This window comes from Anguilla rostrata, chromosome 1, assembly GCF_018555375.3.
Source record: "Anguilla rostrata isolate EN2019 chromosome 1, ASM1855537v3, whole genome shotgun sequence".
NCBI lineage: Eukaryota > Metazoa > Chordata > Actinopteri > Anguilliformes > Anguillidae > Anguilla > Anguilla rostrata.
In genome coordinates this window covers 23,545,693-23,569,603 of record NC_057933.1, presented here as the reverse complement: position 1 = coordinate 23,569,603, position 23,911 = coordinate 23,545,693, and the positions used below count along the sequence as shown (strand labels likewise).

Sequence of the window (23,911 nt, the reverse complement as noted above, 5' to 3'; positions counted from 1 at the left end):
GAAGCAGCCCGGCTCCAGTGACATCACCAGCAGTTAGAAGGGGGTGGGAGGGCTGGTCAGCTCATGGCTAGCAGCCCATTTGGAATAGTCACTTTGCTTCATACTGTAACTAGTTATACAAATTACTCATTAATAGAGTCTGTGCTCCTTAATGACGATGAATGCACAGCATTCATGTAACAAACAGTGTAATGACACAACAGTAATGGTTAGATGTCTCAGTATATGTGGTTTATAAATAATTTATAATACTTCCAAACATGTCTTTTGGTTTGCACTGACATGTTAGACTACTGGCCGTAGTCTTATAGTAACATGATTTTAATTAGCAGTTTTATTATCATTTGCATAGCAAATGCACTTGTCCAGAGAGACCTGCAGAGCTTAAATGTTTTAAACGCTCGGTACTTACAGAAGCAATTCAGGATAAGCACTGTCCTCATGGGTACAATAGCAGTGCCCTACCTGAAATTTTAAGCTCCAAACTCAGTTAGCAGTTCTTGAGTAATAACACTTTAAATGATACAGGAAAGAGACATTGAGACAATGATACAGGAAAGAGACATTGATCCCGCAAACCATTTCAATAAAAAAAAAACAATGCTTTATTGTGCCATTTTGACATAAGGATTTACAAAACTGAACAATACAACTACTTAAATGGAAAAAAAAAACATCTACATCACAGGACACAAATCCAGATTCAAAGCCTTGGTTATTCAATGTGTTGATAATTTTATATCCAACTGCTTAGGAGTACAATTTAACATTCTAATCAGTGGCTGAAAACATAACTATCCACTTTCAAAAACCCCTCGAGTCAAGGCATCATAGGAGGCGGCACTACTAGTTGACTAAAACGAGTTGATGACGTGATGGAATCTGTATTTTTTTTAACTTCTGAAAATCTCACAGGTACCTCAGGGCATATGTAAACAAGCAAGGCAGTGGAGGACTGGGAGGGATGGAGAATATAAATGAAGGAAGATGACCTCATGCTTATGTCACAGAAACGGTTCCCAACCCCCAAGTCCCTGAACCAACATGGCACCTAAAGCTATGTTCTGGACTGCTCTGTGCAAGTTCTACAGAGGTGTTGGATGGTCTATGTTTCTCTACCATGGTGCATAGACCTGCTGTTCCTCTGCTTGAAGCAACACCTCAACAAGTCTATTTAAATACCGTATTGGGTTTACACTCATATTGTATAGGGGACTCAATGTAATTTTATTATGGGGTTTACCTGACCGCTGTGCCTCTATCTTAGTTTGCCTGACTGCTGCAAGAGAACTGTCACACTGCCTCCCACTGCTAACAGTTACCAGGGAGTGAACCCCACAGCAACCAAAGCCCTCGACTGCCCCCTAAGTCACACCTCCCATTAAATACATTTTTACAAGGGGCTGCTCAGCAGTGAGGTGACTTCAGCGTCTGCCCAACATCCCTCTATGGCATTCTGCATATAAACCTAGTGTTAGTCTATTATAGCTAGGCTAGGCAGCTTAATTCCAGCGCTGCACACTTATTTTGACGTACAAATATGTATATATTTTATTGAGTACTGCTTGACTTCTCAGTTTGACCTTTACGTCAATGTAAGAGATCTGTACATTTGTTTCAGGTCTTTGTTCTACTGTAGTAAGAGGTTTCGTGACATTCTTCGTCGTAAATCAGAACGGCTTTGTCAGTAAAGAAAACGTACAATGAAATGAAATAACAAGTACAAAAGCGTTTACTCAATTGAGCTGTAAAGTTTTATACGCACAAGATGAAACCCAGTTTGTTTTTGTTGAAGGAGTTCTGCAGACTGACACTGCTTCTCCTGCCAGCCACACAGAGACGGCGCCGCCCACATTCCTGACAACCTACACTCTGCTGCCAAACTTCCTTCCTCAATTAAGCCAATGCTGCAGCCAGTAAACAAGAGACACATGGGGGCCGCATATCCTTCCTCTGATGGGGGTAGGAGAGAGGAAGAGGAGGGGGAACGTCTTCTTTGGGTAGTGGCAATTCGGTTGTGTGCTCCTGAGGCCCCCAGCCAATCAGCAGGCCAGGAAAGTCATCCCGCTTCTGCGGTAGGCACTCTGAGAGAGAGAGAGACAGACAGACAGCGAGAGAGAGAGAGAGACAAGCAGAAAGAGAGAGAGAGAGAGAGAGAGAAGCAGAAAGAGAGAGAGAGAGGGGGGCGAAATCAGGGAGAGAGAGGAAGAGAAAGAGACGGAGAAAAAAATGATGAAAATCTGCTTTTAATTATCACAGAGGAGAGTCACAGACCCTGTTGTCTGATGTTGTAGACGGTGTTGGCAGGAACGTCACATTTTGTTTTGGTACCCAAACATCTCTGGCTGTGGAAGCACAGACGGCCAGTCCTGCTATTAAAAGAACAGGAAATATACCAACAGTGAAAAAGACACTCTCTCCTGAAAGTCACTGGTTTAATCATGGAGCACTTGATTACGGTGCCTTACGGAATAGCATATTAGAATTCCAGACAAAAAAAAAAGAATAAATTTAAAGTGACCGTTCGGGTTCACAAAGTCAAAAAGAAGGGAAATTTAAGTGAGTAATTACATTCTAAATTTAAGTTGCCATGGCAAGTACTTTCCGACACAAACTGCTTTTCAAACTGAGTCCAACCGTGGGTATATATTTTACGCAAAAGTCGCTCACCATTTGGCAGATCAGTGGGGCGGGATGCTGAGGATTCAAATGTTCCCTAACACTGTCTACCACAGATTTCCAGTACAGCATGGCATACAAGTGTTCACTAGTGGACTCCAATGTAGCTAACAACGCCTACATTGCATGATAATAACACACAATCTCTACTGCCAACACCAAAGACAATAACAAAATGCTATTAAACAGTGACATATTTAACAAGTTTTGGAGTGCACGCTTGAGTCATTGCCCTAGGCAGGGACTCTGACAGAAACTAATGTGGTTGAACCACTGGATAGAGCAGTAAAAAATATCAATCTTAATCCATCTATAACAATAAGCCATTACATTTGAAAATATGGAGAACAATGCAGAATCTCTAGGCAAAATTCACTCCCTAAACCTGAATTGCTGAATTATGCAGAATTTCAGTGTAATGACATCAATTATTTCAATAGACCACCTGATCACAAATTTCCTCATACGATAAGGACATAACACCACCGCACAGGACTGGGAAAAGACTCAGTAAAGCCTTTATAACACACGGAGTACATACACCATATGATAAGAGAGCCATCAAATATATGCCTGACATTTCAGCCTCCTGGGACAAACCGAACTGGACATGTATCTGGAAAAAGGCTCAGTCCGTACATCAGCTCCACAAGCAATAAATTCTTACGGCTCAAAATATACTGCACACTCCATAAACCACCCCAAACAGGCGTGTGCAGCAATCACATCTGCCAAAGCAGCTTCAAGAGAAAAGGGAACATTTTTACATCTGTTTTGGGAGTGTGAATAAAAATATAGAAATACGGAACTAGATCAGCACAAATGCTTTCAGCCGTATTCACTTTAAAAAAAAAAAAAAATCCCCCAATCCTTCAAAGTTTTTATTCTTTAGTCCAAAACAAATCAAATCATCCCCCCCCCATAATTAAACATGTTTATAAAACATGACCCACTGTTAAAAAACAGCCAAAGAGCTGAGAATCAAGCCATAGAGAATGGGCAGATGAAGCAATAAACTTTATCACGCTGGAACACTCTGTTTACTTGACAAAATGCAAGGTTCGGCCAACTCTTGGTGACTATTTCAGAATTTATGATTAAAGAAAGCTGTAATTGTTTTTACTCCATCACATCAGGGTAACTGGGAACTGACGCTCCTTTTTGAAGGGCAAATGGACTATATGGTTTTGCTTGGTTGGGTTTCTCAAAGCACATAAAATGTTGGCCACACTGTGTGAACTGGGGGTAATGGTGCCCCTCCAAAGTCAGTCAGGCGGTGTGGAGGGGCAGGGTAGAGGCATTTGAGGACACCAGAGCTGTTTTCAGAACCCCCTCCTTTGTGCTGTTTATACTACTCCTCCTGTTACAGCTGGCAAACAGTTACAAACCCCACGTGCGGCCTTCTGTTTGTGCGCTGGAATAATGAATACGATCATCATTACAGTATAGCAAAGCATTTTTTGGATTTTCAGCTCCTACATCAAAGCGGACGTCAGTGGCAGAGCCACCCGTGAGAATTTTCCCTTTTTAACGAGCCTGCCTGTAATCGTGCTCCCGCTGTCTGTCAAGCGTCTTTCCTGATCTTTTTTCCCCAAATGAAAACCTCTGTGTGCTTCATTATGTCCATCCCTGTGTGACTCATTATCTCAAACTGTTTTATTTAATACATATATTAGAAAAAAATATCTATTATATTAGTCAGTTCAAAGCTTGCGATGCAAGATGCTGGTGGTACCTAAACCACCATAAAATATTAACAGGAACTGCAGACTCGTTAAAAAGGGAAAATTCTCAAAACGCTTCTGCATAGAGAGACGGATTTGGTATCAATGGAACATAGGAACGAAGGTGTACATGCCCACTTGAAGCATTAGCATTCAGAACGAAAGGCCTGATGGGAAATCATTTACATCAGTGTAAGGCTTAACTACAGTAGTCTCGATCAATTTTATGGATATCCTCTTAAACGCACAACCTAATTCACTCGCCAGGACTTGGAAAAGGGTGAATTCAATCCACAAAAAACGAAATAATTAGAAATGACTTCCAATGCTAATGAGGGGAAGCTAAAGGGCAAGTCGAACAGTACAGTACCCAAAACCAATTGCCTTCCTGTCGAAACATACATGAACTTCCTGTTCAGAAACACTGCCTCTGATTCAGTATCCTTTTAAGAAAATCCAACTGCAATCCCTTTTCCTCGCTCTTGGACACTTTCACTGCTCTCCTTTGTTTCTGTTATTAATCATTTTTATTCCCGGAGTGGAGAATAATAGCCGATTATTCTCACATGTCTCTCTGACCAAAACATCCCACATCTGCTAATAAAGACAGGACAGGGGCGTGGCTGAGAACCATGGAGACGCACGTGTGCAGACCAAAAACGATCACAGCGACTCCTGTTTAGCACAGAAAGGTTCGGCTTTTTTACGATGTTAAAAAAAAGGAAAAATCACGGCTTCGTGAACGTTTTGAGATTTCAGAAGATCTGTAACTGCTATACTCAATTTGAACGGTCACAAAAATATAAACAAATTTATTACGCCAAAGAAAGTGAGAAAATAAATTCATTTCGGTGATTGACAGGAAGATACTGCACATTCATTTTATTATTCTCCTTCCAAAGATATATGTTCCAAATTTTCAATACACTATCTTTCCAAACAGCACAATTCATCCAAATCTGTTTCCCCCATGGTCCACCACACCACACAGTCTATGGGATGGCTGGCTCCACAGCAGATTATATTTCACTTATCGCCGCTCTCATACTGTACGGCTTCAAGGCTCCAGGCAGTCATTCATAAATCTTACTTTTACAGTGAGGCACTGTGAGGCAGGGAGCAGCCCTCCCCCTTCAGACAACTTTAAATACACTACTCCACAGACCTCACGCACTCAGCCATACATATACACACCCACACAAACAAACACGCATGCGTGCGCGTACACACAAACACACACACACACACTAACACACACAAACACATGGGTGCACGCGTGTACACACGCACATACACGCACTCACGTACACAAATAAACACACACACAAACACTAAACACACGTGCACACATACACGCATACACGCATGCACACGCACACACCCACACAAACAAACATAAACAAGCAGGAACTAACACACACACATGCACACAGCCAACTGATACCAGGGTAGTGTGTGAGGATACATGAAACACACACACGCACACACACAGACACATGCACACACACACTCACGCATACACCCACACACACACACACACACACACACTCACGCATACACTGATCCCCGGGTAGTGTGTGAGGATACATGAAAACTCTAACCCCCTTGGTCAGCAGTACCGGAGTGAGAGGAGCACTAACGTAACACATCCTGCAACAGTGCCAATGTCCTCCATTTTCTTGCGAGACAAAGACAACCTATGGACACTGCGAACAATGTCCCCGCAAGTCATCACAACCTCCATTGGTTCTACCAGGAGACGGCGTCCAATAAACCTGGTGTGTCTTTTTTTTTTTGAAGGCCGGGAACAGACAGACAGTCGTCCGTCTCAGAAAAAAAAGAAAAAAGGGGAAAAATACAAACCAAAATCAGCCTTGAAGGGGGGAGGCGGGCACAGGACTATGGAGAAACTTGGAGTGACGCACCCAAATACGGAACAGAGACTAGAGCATGGAAACTGGCAGTGAGGAGCATTTCCACAGCTGTAACGTGATGCTTTCATAAACAGAGCGCCGGCAGCTCCATATTCATGAATGGGGCTGAGCAGATGTGTGTGCGAGAGAGAGAGAGAGAGAGAGAGAGGAAGAGAGAGAGAGACTGCCCCCAGGAGGGCGAGCGAGCCGCGCTGCCTTTCGGCTCCATTACAGACCGGCGCGCTCCGATGTGCTGCCGTCGCATCGGCCCGGAGACGCCGAGTCTGGGGCGCGCTGGACCTGATCCAGGACCAGCCAGTCCGAGGTCATAGAAATTTGGGGCCTGCTGGAACTGATCTGGGTCCAGTCAATCCAAGGTCATAGAAGCCAGGAATCCCTCAGCTTCCCATTTAGCCACGAGTCAAATTCTTTGGTTAACGCTAGAGCTGGCAGGAAAACTCAGTATTCTGTCAACAGGAACGCACTGTCAACAGTATAGCATGACTTCTCTTATTGCCATGTAAAGAGTATTAAGCAATGAATTGGTAAAAGTCAGAAGTCATTTTCTTTCTCCCATTCGAATGTCCACAAAACTGTTTGTGACTCAAAGATCCAAGAGCACTCCATCAATAATCAGCGGAAAAAATATGATTTAGACTGTTCCGTTTGTTCTGGACGGAGTGTAGCAGAGTGGGTAAGGAACTGGGCTTGTAACCAAAAGGTCGCAGGTTCGATTCCCGGGTAAGGACACTGCCGTTGTACCCTTGAGCAAGGTACTTAACCGGAATTGCTTCAGTATATATCCAGCTGTATAAATGGATACAATGCAAAATGCTATGTAAAAGTTGTGTAAGTCGCTCTGGATAAGAGCGTCTTCTAAATGCCTGTAATGTAATGTAATGTAATGTTCTGCACCTAAATAAGACAGGCTAACAAGCCAGAGTATGAACTCACATCGCTAGCTTGCCTTGCTGAGAAGGAGAGGAGAGGAGAGGATGAAGAAGAGGACGTTATTTGGAAGAGGAGGAGAAGGCTCACTTAAAGAACGACAGCATCTGAGAAATTTCCGTGAAAAAGGATTAGAGTGGCAGGACTACAGACGCCTGAAGCCACAGGCCCGTGAGCCAGCGAGCGCAGAAGCGGCTCCGCCGTCCGCGTGACTCAGGAGCCTCGGCAGAGAGCGGCGCCGCGCCCCCTCGCTCCGCGGGGGGAGTCCGGCTAACACACAGAAGGAAAAGTCGGCAGCAAATGGAGCGCGGCTGACGGGCCAGGAGACACGCGTGAAGACGGGACGGCCAAAAAACCGCGCGCGGCGCTCCGACGCCTGAACGCAGAAAGCCTCTCAGCGCTAAAATAAACACTTTCACATGCAGACGTACGGGGAAAAAAAAATCCTCACGTTAATAAATTTTAAAATAACATTCTCTGATACGAAAAGTTTTTTTTTTTAACTGTGCTGTGTGCGCATTTGAAGTCCGTTTCAAAGGAGCTGAACATGGCCGGCCAGATGGAAAATGAAATTTATACATTTTAGTATGATATTTTATGATGTGATTAGATTTATGATGTAATTACGTTTAAGCAAACATGGCAGTGCGCTGTGTGGGAAAACCTAAATGTCAATAAATATCGAAATTTACTGAGGGATTTTAAGAAACTTAATGACCAATTTACAATTGAACTAAACTCTTATAAGGCTTTAAATTGTCTGGGATATTACTGTAAAATGAGTCACAAACATTAAATGAAAATGGACTCCTCAATATACAGTAAGATAGTTGCTTCCTCATGCTGCTCTTGGCTTCAGAATGAATGAATCAATCTTCAGTAAATTGTAAATTACCCCTTCATTGCATTTAAGCTATTAGATCTTTTGAATACAAGCTGCGAAATTCCACCAAGTCCTCCCACAACATTCTGACGAATGGAACACAAAAAAGAACTGAAAATGTTCTCATGGCAATCGTATTTCTCTAGATTTTTTTCATAACAACAAAACAAAATGAAGATATACAAAAATAAATATGAAAACCTCTCTTATTTCTAAGATGAAAAAAAACCACTCCACTTTAACTCTCCAAAAGAATTATACTAAACACAAACCGATCTCAGCGATGCCAGTACTTGAGGGGCTACAGTGAGATTATACATATATAGCTGTCACATACAGAGAAGGAAGACACAGGAGGCCGTAGATTTCACAGAGCTGTGGATCAGGGGGACAGGGGGACAGGGGGCAGAGGTACAGGGGGACGGGGGGACAGGGGGACAGGGGGACAGGGGGACAGGGGGACAGGGGTACAGGGGTACAGGGGTGTAGGGGGGGACAGGGGGACAGGGGGACAGGGTGGGAGGGTAGGTGTACATTTCGGGGCTCAGAGCTGTTACGCATGCAGACGGACAGCAGGGGGCTGTGGATCAGAGAGCAGAGTTACGTACGGAGAAGGGCGACAGGGGGCTGGCGCTCTGGCTGTAGCGCCGGATGGCCTCTCTGATATGGGCCGGCTGGATGGCACTGCTCTGGGCCTCCGAGCTGCCGGCGGCCGCACTCTGCAGGAGAACGCCAACAGCGACAGTTAGAACCGCAAACGCACGGTCAAAACCAACAGGCAGAACCGCAAACGCACGGTCAGAACCAACAGGCAGAACCGCAAACACGCGGTCAGAACTAACAGGCAGAACCGCGGATGCAATCCACAAACTCCCGCCCACGGGCCGGGTCGCTAACCTTCTTTCTCTTCCTCTGTTTGAATTTTCCGCCGTCTTGGCCCAGCCCCCCGTTGCCCTGGGCGACAGAGTGAAGCTTCCCCGGATGCGCGGGGGCCAGCGGGGCGCCGGGCGTGGACGGGGGGGTGTTTTCCGGCGAGTCGGGATCTCGCTTGACAGTTACAGCCTGGCCTGCGAGGTGAACCTGCACAGAGACATACGCCCTGATCTAATGAAACGCCTCAACTTTGCATATTACATACTGAAACACACACACATGCACACATTCATAAACACATATGAACACATGCACACACATTCATCAACAAATGCACACACACACACACACACACACACACATACGCACACGCACACACACACGCACACGTACACAGACACACACACACACACATACAGTGGGAAAATGGGAAAGGCATTGGGGGTAAAGTATGGTAGCTGGGTATGTGTGGGAATGCATGAGGAAGTTACAGGACAGGGGTAAAATTTGGCAGTTGGTCACCTCGCCAGTGGAGTTATGATACTGGATGAAGGAGGCTGATATGGCATGGCTGAAGGGATCTCCAGTCTTCTGAGTCATGTCCTGTTTAACGAGCAGTGCCAGGTCCACCAACTGAGGGAGCGAGAGACAAAGGAAGAGATAGGGAGGGAAGGAGGGAGGGTGAGACCTCATCAAAAAAGCACTTTGTCCACTCAAAGACTAACCTTAAAGAGCTGTTACGTGAGATCTGCTGACTGTGTTCTTGCCCTGCCACTACATGTGAATGCTCAGGTTTGCTGTTCTGTGCCGTGTTGGGGTACTGTCAGTCGAGGATCACTTCCATGGTTGCGTGCATCCCTCTTTCCACTTTTTGGATATGCTGCCACAGCATAGTGCCCTAGGGCTTCCCATATTACACTCCAAATTTGCAGTAACTCTCCTAATTCCTACAGTGCCTAATCTTCTACCCTTTTTCCTTCTTTTTGCCTTGGCCTTCTGCCCACCCCTCACCCTGAGTTTGTGGAATGATCCAGCCATTGTTCAAGTCACAACCTGGAGCCCCAGATGGATCACCCAGACCCTCTGAACTGCATATTTATACATCCCTTCACCTGGACCTTCTACTTCACCAGTTTAATACTTCAACTGTAGCCTGCTCAACCCATTTGATTATTTTCTGTAATAGATCTCTTCCTACATTTCTGTTACATCCATTCTGCCTCTACTATGCACTGGGTCAGCCTGCAGAGATTTTTTCTTGCTACATGACTAGTTTTTCTTCCCATTGGGGAGTTTTTCTCTTTACCTCACTTGCTTTTTGAGGGTTCAGGCCTGGTTTTTTCCCAATTATCCTTTTGTTACTCTGTAAAGTCTTTGCGACAGTTCTCTGTAAAAAGTGCTATTAAAATAAAATTGATTTGATTTGAATTAACATGGGCAGTTTTCCACAGCAGTAGGATCCTTAGTCTCTGGTGCAGAGGACTGCATTATACAAGCAGCTGGAGCAGGCAGACTGCAGTTACCCAATTGACCATAGGTGTCACTCTTGGGGAAAAACTGCAGCTAAGTATGTGCCGCCCAATATGGCAGCCAGCTACAGTTTGCACTGGTACAGTAGGATTCAGTACCAGGCTGTGGAAACTATCACTGCACTGAAAACCGCTGCTTTAGCTGGATGCTGAAGATACGTCCATTTCATGTGAGATTTAGTGAAATAGTAAAATGCAAAATGAGAAACCAGGAGACTGTTGCTAGGCGTTTCAGAAATCTGGTGAAGGATTCACATCCTCCGTTTCCACAAGTCTCAGCAGAGTCGCCGCAACGTGCCACACCTGAGCCACAGTCTCGTACGCCAGGTAGGACAGGATCTCCATGGAAACGGCATTGGGCTTCACCTCCATGCTGCTGCAGTCCAGCCACTCGCGAAACTTTGAGGCCTTTTTGGCTGAAAGAGAACACAGCTACAGGTCACCACGTCTTACGAGAGCGTGTTTCCCCCAGTTGGTTTTATATCCCCTGAGCAGGTGCATCCCATTACACAGGGAGGAGTCTACCTCCAGTGCCTGTGTGCTTTTATGTGTACATGTGCGTGTAGTTTTCATTCCGCAAGAGACTCACAGAAGCTGAGCTGTCGACTCTCGCAGAATTCACTGTACTGAGCAGAGTCCATTACTCTGGTCTGCCTCTCCAACCTCTGCCAAAACATAAGTTACAAGAGAGTGAGACCATTACTACTGTACAATAAGCAACAATAACATAGATACAGACCTGTATTTTTAACACTAGTTGTATTACTACTTTCCGACATGAACAAGAGAACAAGACCAGGTTAAAACCTAGTGGCTGGACCTAACAAACGTGATCCGGCAGACCAATGGTGTAACTTCATAACTCGGCTGACCAATGGTGCAACTCCATCACTCAGTCACAGACATTTTCATTTGTAGGGCTGGCCCCACTGTTGCGGTCCAGCCAAAAAAGGCAGAAATTATGCTAGAAAGAAGAACTCATAACAATAACGTCTTCAATACTATTTCTGTTTGCAGTATTTAAATGAGTCAAAAATCTATGTAGACTAAACAAGCTAGGATTCTTCATAGCTGTTGTGACAAAGTTAATATAAAAGATATCCATTTAATTCATAATTAAAATGAATTTAAAAATTCAGCAAAAATACATACACATGAGAATTAGCAAGCTAGCATTTCCCCTCTTCACACTAGCTAGACAAAATTTCACGTTTTTATAATACATACAATGGTACTTTTTAAGCTTGCCGTGACAGTGCCAGCACCAGAGTCTTCAGAGCCCAAGAATCCTCTAGGTCAGCAAAATGTCCCCCCCCCACCCCCCACCCCCATCTTCCATATTTCGTAAAGCAGGCTACGCTAGGAATTCGACTTGCATTGATTTATCTGCAGGTGTTGGCACGTAACCTTCGCTTAAAGGCCCTGCCAGACAGGGCTGGAGCACCTGGCAGCTTTTAAAGCAGCAGCAGCAGCCGGCCAGACTGCTCACGCAGGCCCACGCTGGCATTAATCACGCACGAGCTGAGCAAGCACCGGCACCGGCACCCATATCAAAGCTCCCCCCAACCATTCATTTCACACCTCAAAGGGGCTCTTTGTGTACGCCTTGACGCGCTTACGGTAAACGCGCCGGGTTCATCAGATAACAAGCGTGCATTGTACTCGAAGCACCCCGGGGCCTGCCGTGTACCGGTGACTCCTTAACATGACGAATTGGACTCCTCCATCAGGTGTAAGTACCTGGGGTTTCCAGCAGGCCGGGATAAATGATGGGTCTCGCGCAACGACGTGCTCCAATCAGCACAGGGGAATGCATTTTGCAGACTCTCGCATTCTTGCAGTCAGGCTCATGCTGACAGGCATCCCCAGTCACGTTTATAACCGCGACCACATGGCGCTCGCCCTCACCGTTCTGTTTTTTTGTTAATTTTTTTAAAAATTTGAATATTATCTCAGACAACTACATATTTTGGCACACAATGACTTAAGTCATACTCTAGCCTAAGCTGTGATAATCTAACCATTCCACAATACTGGTGGGTGAAATACCATTTGTGGATGTTCATCATGCCACCACACGATGCTGTTAGCCACTGGCTACATGAACGTCCAAATCCAGAGTTAAGGCGCCAGTAAGATACCCCTGCAGATTCAGGACTCGCATTCCATTACTATAATGACTAAAAAAAAAACAAAAAAACAACGCCATTTAAAAACGGTCTGCTGGAATTTACGACCTACGGCGTCAAGTCCTTACTCAGCAGCTGAAATGAAATGTTTCCTACTATGCACTTGGGCCCGGCGCTGTTTTGGAAAATCGCGAGCGCCGCGGGCCTGCGAGGCACATTTCGCGGGTTGTCGTACCGGCGGCACGGCGCAGGGCCGCGCCTCCGCTTCCCAGAAGCCGCGAGTCGCACAAGGGGGGCCGTTTAACAGCCCGGAGCCGTGCGGAAACGCCCTCCCCCCCCGGCCTGAGCCCGCGTTTCCAGGCACGGGGGAAGGAGACGGAGAGCGCTCCCCGCAGACCCGGAGGTCTGGCTGGGTTTAGGGGCCCCACGGGGAAAAAAACAGGGCCCAGCGTGAGGCCGGGTAGTACGACCCGCCCCAGCGACGCCATTCAGGGAGCTGGCAGTCGCCGAAAATACATTTTAATGGCCCTGAAAGCGAGCTCCGCGCAGCAGCGCAGAGACTGCGATTTCTATTAGCGGCGCTAAGAGCTAAGCGCCGAGCGGAGCGGAGCGGAGGCGTAGCCGGAGCCCGGCGGGGGAGCCGCTGCAGTCTCGCTGTCTGGGTCCGGCTCCAGATTGGGTCATGAGTGACTGACGCCCGGAGCCGCCAAACAAGAGTAACTCTGTCCCCGCCGCCGGCGAAAAACAGGAGGAACGTTACGACCCGGGCTCTGCTGACAGAAACGTTTGGCTGCGAGCTTTCAGGGAGGAATGCTGTATTCGGGGGAAACTTTGACCCACCTGCTAAGGACAGAGTAAACCTGAAATTCAGGACAGGGCCCAGATTGGACAGATTATACTGGGAAAAACATTTTAAATTTTTTTTATTTCTTGGCCATATAAAACAATAAAGGAAAACTTATAAATTCTGTAGCTACATCTGACTGTAGTGTTCGCCTTAACAGTGGGGGGAACGTGATCCTTGATGTTTCTATAGTGTTAACATTAACAACTGGGATGTAATTCACGGTGTTTCTGTTGCGTTAGCGGTAGGGAGTGTTTCTACAGCATTATTTCGTAAGGGATGTAATTCACTGTGTTTCTGTTGTGTTAGCAGTAGGGAGTGTTGTTTCTACTGCATTTCGGCCAGAGGGATGTAATTCAGGGTATTTCTGTAGCGTTAGCGGCGGAGGGCATTGGCGTGGCGTTAGCGGCTCGGGCTGTAATTCGGGTTGGCTTCCACGGCTTTAGCGGAGGGGCTGCTCTTCTGAGCCGTCGGCGCTAAGGCGCTAGCGACGGTGGATCAGACGGATGAGGCTCTCCTTTGTCAGCGGCGCGGGCTCCTCTGTCCCGGGGCAAGCCATCCATCACGCGCGGGTTTCCGTAAGATCTCCTGACAGCCTGTTATTTCCCCGCTCCCCGCTCCCCGCGCTCAGATGGGAATGTTTAAGTGGCTCCCTGTCATCTTGTGTGGGATCGGCTTTGCTTTTTTCCGCCAAGGCCGCGATGACAGCCAGTGAGGAACGGATGCTATTCCAGGACTCTGGAGGAATCAAATTCTGCAAATTCTCACAAAAAACCGGCGCGGGAGCCGCGCTGTCACCTCCCATCCCCCCACCCCACCCCCCCCACCTTGTCCTTTACATTATCGGCCACGTCAGGTGATTAACCGTGGGCGGTCATGTGCTCTCTGCTGGGATCTGACAGAGGCCGTGTTAATAACAGGCGTGAAAGCTACAGGGTTTTTGAGGAAGACCTCCTTTGTGAAAACACACAGACAGGCTGTCAGGCACCCCGGTGTGCCACAACACTCAAGAACGCAAGGGAAGACACTTGAAGGCGCTACACGCTAAGCAGGCCTCTGTAGAGCACTGCAGCTAATGAACACAAACGAGGAGGAGGAACCTTGACTCAGGTCTAAACATGCCACTGTAATGCTCTAAGACAGGTCCGAAAAAACAGAACACACACTAGGCTTATCAAGGTACCAAGCACCTTTGCTGGGGTTCAATTTCAAACATGAAGCAACTTTCTTCCGGAAATCTTTCTCAAAACCATGATTCTCTCTCCATTAAAACGCATGATATACGCCCGTGAGTTTCTTTTCTAATGGGAAGGTTCTTTGCTACCATATTGGGAGGAGTGTGATAAGGTGACCGTCCACAGCAAGGCATTCTAAATGACCTCCAAATGTTTTATATCGTCTAGTAAATATTTACACAACTAAAGAAGGGCAGCTCGCTGTTTATGCTTGGTGCTTTACAAAGACAGGAAAAGTTTAAGACATGGGTTTGATATAAGCCGGAGAGCTTATTTCCATATCTTAGCCTTGACACTGTGGAACATTACTGGGCAGCTACAAAAAAAAAAAAGCATATTTCAATCAGATTCTGAAAATGGAGCCTTTCTTCTTCTTTTTGGTTTAACCCTTTGAAGAGCAGGCTTTCCGGAGTGTTCTTTCAACATTTAAGTCAGTGTTCCAGAAGTCCATTGCATTCAATTACCAGTAGTGATTGTTACATCAGCATCAGAACGTTCAGTTAAGAACTTTATAATCACATATTTGTGATCTGATACCTTAAAGGGTTAAAGCAGCTTTATACTGATCCTCTTAAATGAGATGGAATTCAGTCAATTGATGGAAGTACTCTTTATAGTTAATACCATAGTGACGTTATTGCGATATGTCCTTTGAAAGTCATTTCACAAATAATTCTACAGTGATATGGATGTCACAGACTAGTAAAGCACACGGTTTCTTTAAATATTTATATGAATGCAATTTTTCAAGCTTAGTCCCAGGCACATGGTTTGTCCTATGGCTAAATAAGAACATAAGTTTCAAACACCAGTATAAAACCTGATTTTTTTAGTAGTTTGTTTTCCCCTTATAGTGGCAGGAGAGGGGGGAGGTCAATTTTCCAACCACTCAGTCATGTGATTTGGTGGTAGTAGCCCTTACCTCCAGTCTCTCTTGTCTGACCTCATCAATTTCTTCTTCGTCCAGCAAAGCCAGAAATTCTCCTGTCTGGTCAATGGAGGCCAGGAAGTCCTGAGCAAGCCTCTGCCGCTTGTTTATATTGGAACTGTACTTATCTATGAAGGAAAACAGAGAGGACAGAGGGGGATGTTGCTTCTGTTTAAATTTTACATTTACATTTTAGCTAGGTGCTCTTATCCAGAGTGACTAAAGAGATTAATTTTTTTTTACATTCAATCCATTTGCACAGGTAGATATTTAGGATACAGGCAATTCAAGATAAGTACCTCGCTCAACGGTACAGTGGATGACAGTGCCCCTGCTGGGAACTGAACCGGCAACCTTTGAGTCACAAGCATAGCACCCAAATCACTGTACTACACTGCCACCTGTATGTCTCCAAGAAGGAGAGAGGAGTTTTCCAACTTTGATATGGAATCGTGTAGGTCAAGCTGAACAAAAGATGAAGCCACGCCTGAAATGCCCATCTCTCCCTCCCTGCCACATCAGTCTTCAATGCATGTAGCAAATTTTAATTACACGATTACACAACCCCATTTTAACAAAAGAATACGGAAATATATTTTAAATACTGTATTTAACTGTATTGAACTTAATGGGCTTTGAGTGCCTTTCAATTTATAGGACAAAATCTGTATCAAAATACAGTATCAAATATTTATTCAGAGCTCAAATGAAAAAATCCTTCTGTAGAGTCTTGGTTTACTGCAACCCCTTAATCTTCTATGATTGATACTGCTGGGAATTAACTCCAGAGACGGTGGCAGCGGAGAAATGGTTATCTTCATGAAACGATACGCTGTCAGTGAAGTGTGTTTCTGAGCAGAGATGTCTGGCAGCAAATTACATGTGTTTTTCAGCAATATGCGTAAAAACAAAAATAGTTTAATCAAGGAGCCAGGATTTATGACAGCTTAATAACAACCTTCCCCAGCTCTCAGCTTTCACAGAGCTGTGGATATTGAGCCCGGAGAATAGCTGTGATTATGGACAGTCTATGTCAACATGGCAATTATATCAAAATCCTAAAAAAGCAACTTTGAACACACTACATTTCACATGACGTTTTCTGCATGATACACGCATGTTGATACACCGATACATGTAATTACTTCTGTGTTTTTTACTTTAATGCCGCCCAATTTTGCCGTCTGTTGTAGAGGGATGTTTAGACAGATGAGAGAGCTGGAGCAATCATAAACAGCGCTAACCTCCAGTGATGAGGCAGTGCTTTTAAGTCTGACTAAATAAACAACCGTACCAAAAACTAAACTTCCATTCTACACGGCACATGGAATATCAGCTCAATAAAGAACAAAAAAAAAACTTCTTTTTTTTCCCCCTCTGTCATTCTGCCTGGAGTTACAGAAAATATCCCAAACAGTTCAAGGATTTTTGGCTTTGAAAACACTCATAAACCTCAAATCTGGAACCGAATCACTCTTTGGCCGAATGTGAGACCCAGTATTCACTCTGTTTGCTTTTCAGGGTCTAAAGGGGCACAGAATGTGTTTATTCCTTATAAAACAGCGGGATACCAGTTGCTCTCATTCCCTATGGGCAGCTATTCTTTGTGGGAACTAGAAGACGCAACCTGCAGCAGTTTTTAAAGTCCCTGCGATATCACTTTTTTGTCACGTTCAGTGTTATTAAAGCCACAAAATAAAGATGCATACTAGTACTACTATTTAAAAACGCAAAATGGGAAAACAATAACATCATCAAATTTCCTTTTAATGTGCACTGTGTACTACAACCAAGAACCGGGGCACATGCCGTTCTGTATGGACATTTGATTTCAAGTTCACTTCTGATTGGCAGCCACCTAAACTGTTGTGCCCACTGATTGATCAAATGTTACATGCCATGTCCAAATGACCAATACTAAATCCTCCAGTAGTGGGCAGTATAAGAACTTTCTTGCATTTAGGATTTTAAAAAACTGATTTAAAATCATCACTGACTAAAATAGGCTTGATCTCATTGTGCTTTTTGGTTTTTTATATATAACTGTTAAACGATGTATAAGAATGTGAAAGAGCAGGACTCTGAGTCTGAACAGACTTTAAACCTTGTAAGGGAGCAGGACTTGGAGTCTGAACAGACTTTAAACCTTGTGAGGGAGCAGGACTTTGAGTCTGAACAGACTTTAAACCTTGTAAGGGAGCAGGACTTTGAGTCTGAACAGACTTTAAACCTTGTGAGGGAGCAGGGCTTTCAGTCTGAACAGACTTTAAACCTTGTGAGGGAGCAGGTCTCAGAGTCTGAACAGACTTTAAACCTTGTGAGGGAGCAGGTCTCTGAGTCTCAACAGGCTACTGACTGGAAGGTAGCAGTACTCTCAGTTTGAAAAGGATGTAAGAAGAGGACCAGCAGCTCTGCCGGGTTTGAAGGTGCCTCCTCCTCCTGGACTTTGTTCTCAGTTTCAGCACAGCGTCGGAAAAAAAAAAAAAAACTCAAACGTATTCTATTTAGTCTCTGTTCCCAAAGCTGAGTGAAGCCAAGCAGAAAAGTTTCATATATAATAGGGGGAAAAACAGTTATTCGCAGACAGGACGACTCCTCTGCGACAGACTGCCAGACTGTTCTTTCTAAACACCACAGCCCCACTCCTCTGCCCTTTCAAAACATTCTGAAGACTAAAGAAAAATGAAATAAAAGCACATGAGCGATTATTTTTGGAGAGCGTCCCTTTTCACTATTTTTGAACCGCCGGGTCACTTTGGGGATCGTCACCATTACGCTTTATTTCCTTTTTTTGATTTGGGTGAAATTTTGTTTTTAATCCGTTGGAAGGCATTTATTTTCTTAAGCAGCTTGCTTTTTAAAATACCGCAGCCAACACTATAGCAATACATATTCCTATAGCATATGCAGGCTTATGCCAATGGCAAAAGCGGCTCATTCCTATGGTATATACAGGCTCAGTAAAACACATACAGCTCAGTTCTACAGTACATATAGGGCTACATATCTTAATCCATATCAGGCCCGTATTTTAAAAAGAAAAACAGGACTCTATTCAACTCTACTGGGTAATTTACCTCCACAAAGGTTCAGCTACTCAAGTAATAAGAGACACAATCTCACATTAACAGATGCCTCTTTCATAAACATTTCCAAAATCGGTTCCTTACTTCTTTAGAAATGTTGTCAGGTATATGACTGAGATTCCTTTGTACAAACCAGTATAAAATCTGATAGGTCCTAAATTGTCATACTGGTTTGGGCAAAGGAATTTGTCTTCAAGTTTCAAACAACAGCCCTAAAATGCCCATAACTCGCCAAATTAGGGAAAATAAAAGGCTCTCAGTTGGTTCTGCCTGTGGGGAAAAATGGCGCAATCAAGAGGCAAATAAAACTTTCACTGCGACCGAAATAGATATAATTTTGTCCGAGGACCATAAGAGGATAAATTGAAATTTCCAGCCAAGGAAACTTTACTTCAAACCCAGCTAAAACCGCTGGCAAAAGATGGCCCCGACACTTCTGCATTTCAGATACGTATAATTATGCTGTATAATTAATCAGACTGTTAGGAAAAACAGGCCACAAAAACACTGATGCAGCAAAATAAGAATAGTCTTTTATTTATTATGTCACTAAGCACATTATTACTGTTATACAGTAACTGTGTTAAGGCGCGACAGGTTACAATACGTGTACTCATCAAGTTTGAGGTGCATGTCTTCGGATATTGTGATGAATGAATGTCTCTAAGACAGGCCTGACATTTTTGCATTGTGCACACCACAATATACGTCTATGGTCATTTGATCGTAATTGTTATGGCAAAAGGGTACCTGAATCAAGTGGATCTTCATCTTCAATACTTTTGAGTATCTTGGACTTGTAGTCTCTGAACTGCATGTACTTCAGCAACCTGCGTACTTTTTTCTTGAGGAGAAAAGAGAGCGAGAGAGAGTGCAGGAGAAACAGCATGAAAGATGAGATGGTGATAGACTGAGAGACGGACCCCGTGTGACTTATAAAGAGTTACTGAGAACTGTCATAGCCCCCAACCCCTCACTTCTTTACCGTAGAAAGTATAGAAGCAAAAGTTTATACAATGCTTTATTGAAAAACGAATTCATGCACATGCTATCCCATGAAAGTTTTGGTTGTATTAGTATTTTGAGACACCGAAACCTAATTACCTAAAACTTTCAGGTTTAGGTACTTTGAGGGATTGCTACACTAAGGGAATTAATTTGATGAACATCTATTTGTACATACCGGACCTTGATGGGATACAAAATGACTTATGAGACTCTGAAAGTTGGCAGATGCTTTATTCCAATTACTGTCCAAACTTTAGTTTTGGAGAAACAGTTTTGAAATGTCTTGGACGTTGACATGTTTGTGTTTGCTTTGATTTACGCAATGTTTGCCCAGCGCAAATAAACAAACTATATCCCTACCTACCAAAATAGAGGGAAGCAAATCAGGGCCAGGGCCTTGCTATTGGTATTGGCCTGAAGACTGGGCTAATTGTGACATTAAAACAGTTGCTTATAGAAAGTCTGAGTTCATTTCATTTCCCGTCTTGGGGTGTGGTGTTTGATTTGCCTCTTTCATTTTGTTTCATGTCGGTACACTCGCACATCACCTGTATTGAGTTAGGCCTTACCCATCGCAGTTGTACCACTCGCTCGACAACTTTGGCTATGTTTTTTTTTTTTTTGCACACGGGAGTCACTTCGGCATGTTTTTCACATTTGAATTTGAAACACTGCCAAACACACAGCCCAGAGGTGATATCCAATATGCATCTGTATGCCTAACTGTTCAAATACAACCTTTAACCCATTAAGCACTCACATGCATGCGCACAAGTATTCATGCTATCATGACATGTTGCCACGGTTACCTTGTCTTTTCTCATTAGAAACAAGAGGTCTTCAGCTGATATAACCCGAGCTCCTCTTAAAAGTGACACCTCAGCAGCCTGATGGAGCTACAAATAAAGGAGAAATACAGTCAATTAAAAATATTGTTAATTAAATTAATGCACTTCCTCCCAAACACTGCATACTAACAATATACAGGCAATTTCTTAGGCCAAACTCAGCATGTCCTCATCTATCCTCAAAAAAGTTATTACACATACAAGTAAATGTTTAAATAAACACTTTAATGAACCCTGTTGTAGCAGTTGCGCTGAACAGATTCTTAGAGCAAAGATGTGCATATGATACTCAGCACCTCTGGCTCTCTAAACCATTCAGAACGACTCATTCTTCAATACGAATCTCAACCCTCCTGCTAATAACACATGTGCTGGACCCATTAACCCAAAGGGCCGTAGCTGTCTTTAATATATGTAGGGGGGAAAAAAAATCATTTGGAATTTGTTTTCATTTTGGCTACTGTTCACTGTGAGTTTCAGTCCATAAATCATATTTGGACCGGAGACAATTATTGCTCGCTGAGCTCATGCCGCAATATCATTAAAGCTCCTTGATAATGTGGCTTTGGCGACACTACCACATTATAAAGACCAAAGGAGTGTGGGAGTAATTCTTTCCGCTGTCTTTGAGATAAAGAGTTCACGGGCGAGACAAAAATCCTGCGAAGAGTTGAAAATGTTTATCAGCGCCAATACATGCAGGACCTCTGTTATCGCATCTCGGAACATGGCTATTAAAACATCTTTAGAGTTTTCTGACTTAACTCTGGAATCCCCCATCACACTGAAATGAAATGTGTTCATCTTTCTTGCATTAAGCTACATAACTCAGAAAGGGGGAGGTTACAATCACATGGAAGCAATCTGCAACCTCCAGTGAGGGCAGAAGAAAGAAAATGAAGAATGTACTTTCAGTTAAATGCCGTAATTTCATTTTACTGCCTGAAAGTCAAAACACCTCGTTTGTCACTGTCGTCATCTCCACAAAATGATAGCCGCCCACATGCAAATCTGAGAATAAACCGCACGCCTTGGAATATAGAGAAACTTCTCTACAAAAATCTGTGTGCGCATCGATCTAGTGCTCCAGAGCACAACCAAAATTTTGTTTTTTTGAGCTCAACTATATAAAGCTAAAAAAACTGCTCCAGATCAGCTAAAATAAGTAAACAAATAAATAAATACAAGCTATTCCAGTGAATGAAGTGCACTTTCACAATCATGAATGACTGTAGTACACAGTACATTACAAAACACTACTACTCCTACATTCCGCAGTCATAACAGACAGCAAATACATAAAGCATAAGGTTTTTGCATTATTAAATGATGCTTCTCATACCAAAACAGCTACATTTACTGATTGTCTGTTTAAACCTCCTCAGAAATCTCTTGTATGTATGAAGACCTACTGTTTTCTTCCAAAGAGTTACAATTTACTTTATAGAAAATGCCTCAAATGTCTAATCACGTGTCTAATCTCATACACTGCATATGACTTCCACTTCCATTATTGCACAAGCAAAATTTACAACTATTCACAAGCCATCTAAACATAACTACAGCAACATTTTATTTTCATTCAGTCAAGGACAAATTGGGCAGGAGAGAACATCAGTGTGGCTGAGACAGACAGAGCTATAAAGAGAGAAAAAGAAAATTCACCAAACACAAATGCTAAATATTTTATCGCTAAATGTTTTACAGATAATAAAAACATGGTGTTGCTTTTTCAAAACAGCACCTGCAGATTGGGTAATAGGACCTCATGATGATAAAAGAATTTTTTTTTTTTAAGTAAAAATGTAACAGAAAAAAAATTCCACTATTCCTTGTGCCAGACAACTTTGGTTTAAGCCCTGTGGCCAGCAGCATTTCACATAGTGACAGAACCACACGACTGTACATTAAGACTAAATAACCGCATCTTTACTGTACACTACTGTTGTACTTAACCCCTAATTCAGGCTGGAGTGGGTTTATTTCAATCAATCTGGTCACACAATGGACCGCTTGAAAGTATTAAAACTGACAGTTCTATCTCTATAACTATTATACAATTATTTTAAATGGCAATCCAATGTTTAGCGACAACGGTTCCTTATTTTGTAACATGTGGAGCAAAACACCTTCTATGCCTTTTGTAAATTCACAGATGACACAAATCACAGTTAAGCCAGTATCCTTATCACAGGGTCCAGCAAACAAAAGCCATAGTTGTATTTAGTCCCAAAAACATACAAACTCAGAGAAACATCGATAGAATGTCTGTACGCTAACACTGCCCCTATACTAACAGCTAGCCTTCTCTTCTGACCCACTCCCCAAATCCAATTGAGCATAGCGAGAATCTGCTTTAGCTATGGTGATGAGTTGGACAAATTAATAAAATGTTACAAAAACCAAAGGAAAACAACAATTGTGTCTCATCTTGTATATTATTGCGTAATGTCATGGTTGACTGCGCAACACTGTGCTGAAGCAACCATTCATTCTGTCACACGATCGTCCTTATAAACTTCCAATGAGACATGTCACACCACTGAAAAGCTCATACTGTCCACTGCCAGATAAAAGAGCTATCAATCAAATCAGAATGAAGCAAGTTGTCCTGTTTTGTCTACTAATAAAACTAGAACACAGTTTGTTGTTTCCACTCATAGTCTGCTTGCAGAAGCATTGAATGTCAGAGTTGAGCAATTTCGGGATGCTGGTGTCCTGGCCACTAGGGGGCTTGCACGAAGGGGTTAAAAAGGGGGTGCTACAGAAAGGATCAACTGTATTGTTATACATTATGGTTGCATTTAATGGGTTCTGTTGACATTCAGAAAGGCCTAGTCATGTAGCCTTCTGTGTTAAGCAAGTACATATGGACAAACACATGAACATATGACACCAGTGGTCATGCCACTTGCTTTGTTGGAACAAGCACATTTAAAAAAGTTTCACACTAATTCATTTGCATTCTAATGAAATTAACTAATTTTACCACCATGATATTTCTACCCACAATAATAGCACAATAATGTATGTCATTCATAATTTTTCTGACACTTGTAACAAAAGCAGGATGAAATAGCAGGATTAGTGGGATGAAATAAGCTACAGATAATGTTCTGTCATTCTGATAAAAACAAATGTTTGTCATACAGGCTAATGACATTAAATACTCTAGGAGTGAATTCAGTTTTAATTTACTCATGTTGAGCAAGCTAGCATCGAGAGCGTGACATATCATTTTCAACATTTCATTCACATAAAGTGCTTGCTCTTTAAATCTCATA

At 43.4% G+C, this 23,911-nt stretch overlaps 1 protein-coding gene across 5 annotated transcripts in view; it reads right to left on the bottom strand.

Annotated features, from left to right (window-relative positions):
- Positions 1-588: 588 nt before the first annotated feature.
- Positions 589-23,911, bottom strand: part of supt3h (SPT3 homolog, SAGA and STAGA complex component) — an 82,746-nt gene continuing 59,423 nt past the window's right edge. For all 5 annotated transcript variants that reach the window (XM_064330739.1, XM_064330755.1, XM_064330720.1 and 2 more), the window contains 9 exons: positions 20,589-20,675; positions 19,522-19,615; positions 15,680-15,813; positions 11,139-11,214; positions 10,853-10,965; positions 9,543-9,653; positions 9,045-9,227; positions 8,756-8,866; positions 589-2,084 (listed from right to left, as the gene is read on the bottom strand). In XM_064330739.1, the coding sequence (XP_064186809.1) occupies positions 2,043-2,084; positions 8,756-8,866; positions 9,045-9,227; positions 9,543-9,653; positions 10,853-10,965; positions 11,139-11,214; positions 15,680-15,813; positions 19,522-19,615; positions 20,589-20,675 (951 nt within the window). In that variant the 3' untranslated portion in view covers positions 589-2,042. The remainder of the gene's footprint in view (positions 2,085-8,755; positions 8,867-9,044; positions 9,228-9,542; positions 9,654-10,852; positions 10,966-11,138; positions 11,215-15,679; positions 15,814-19,521; positions 19,616-20,588; positions 20,676-23,911) is intronic.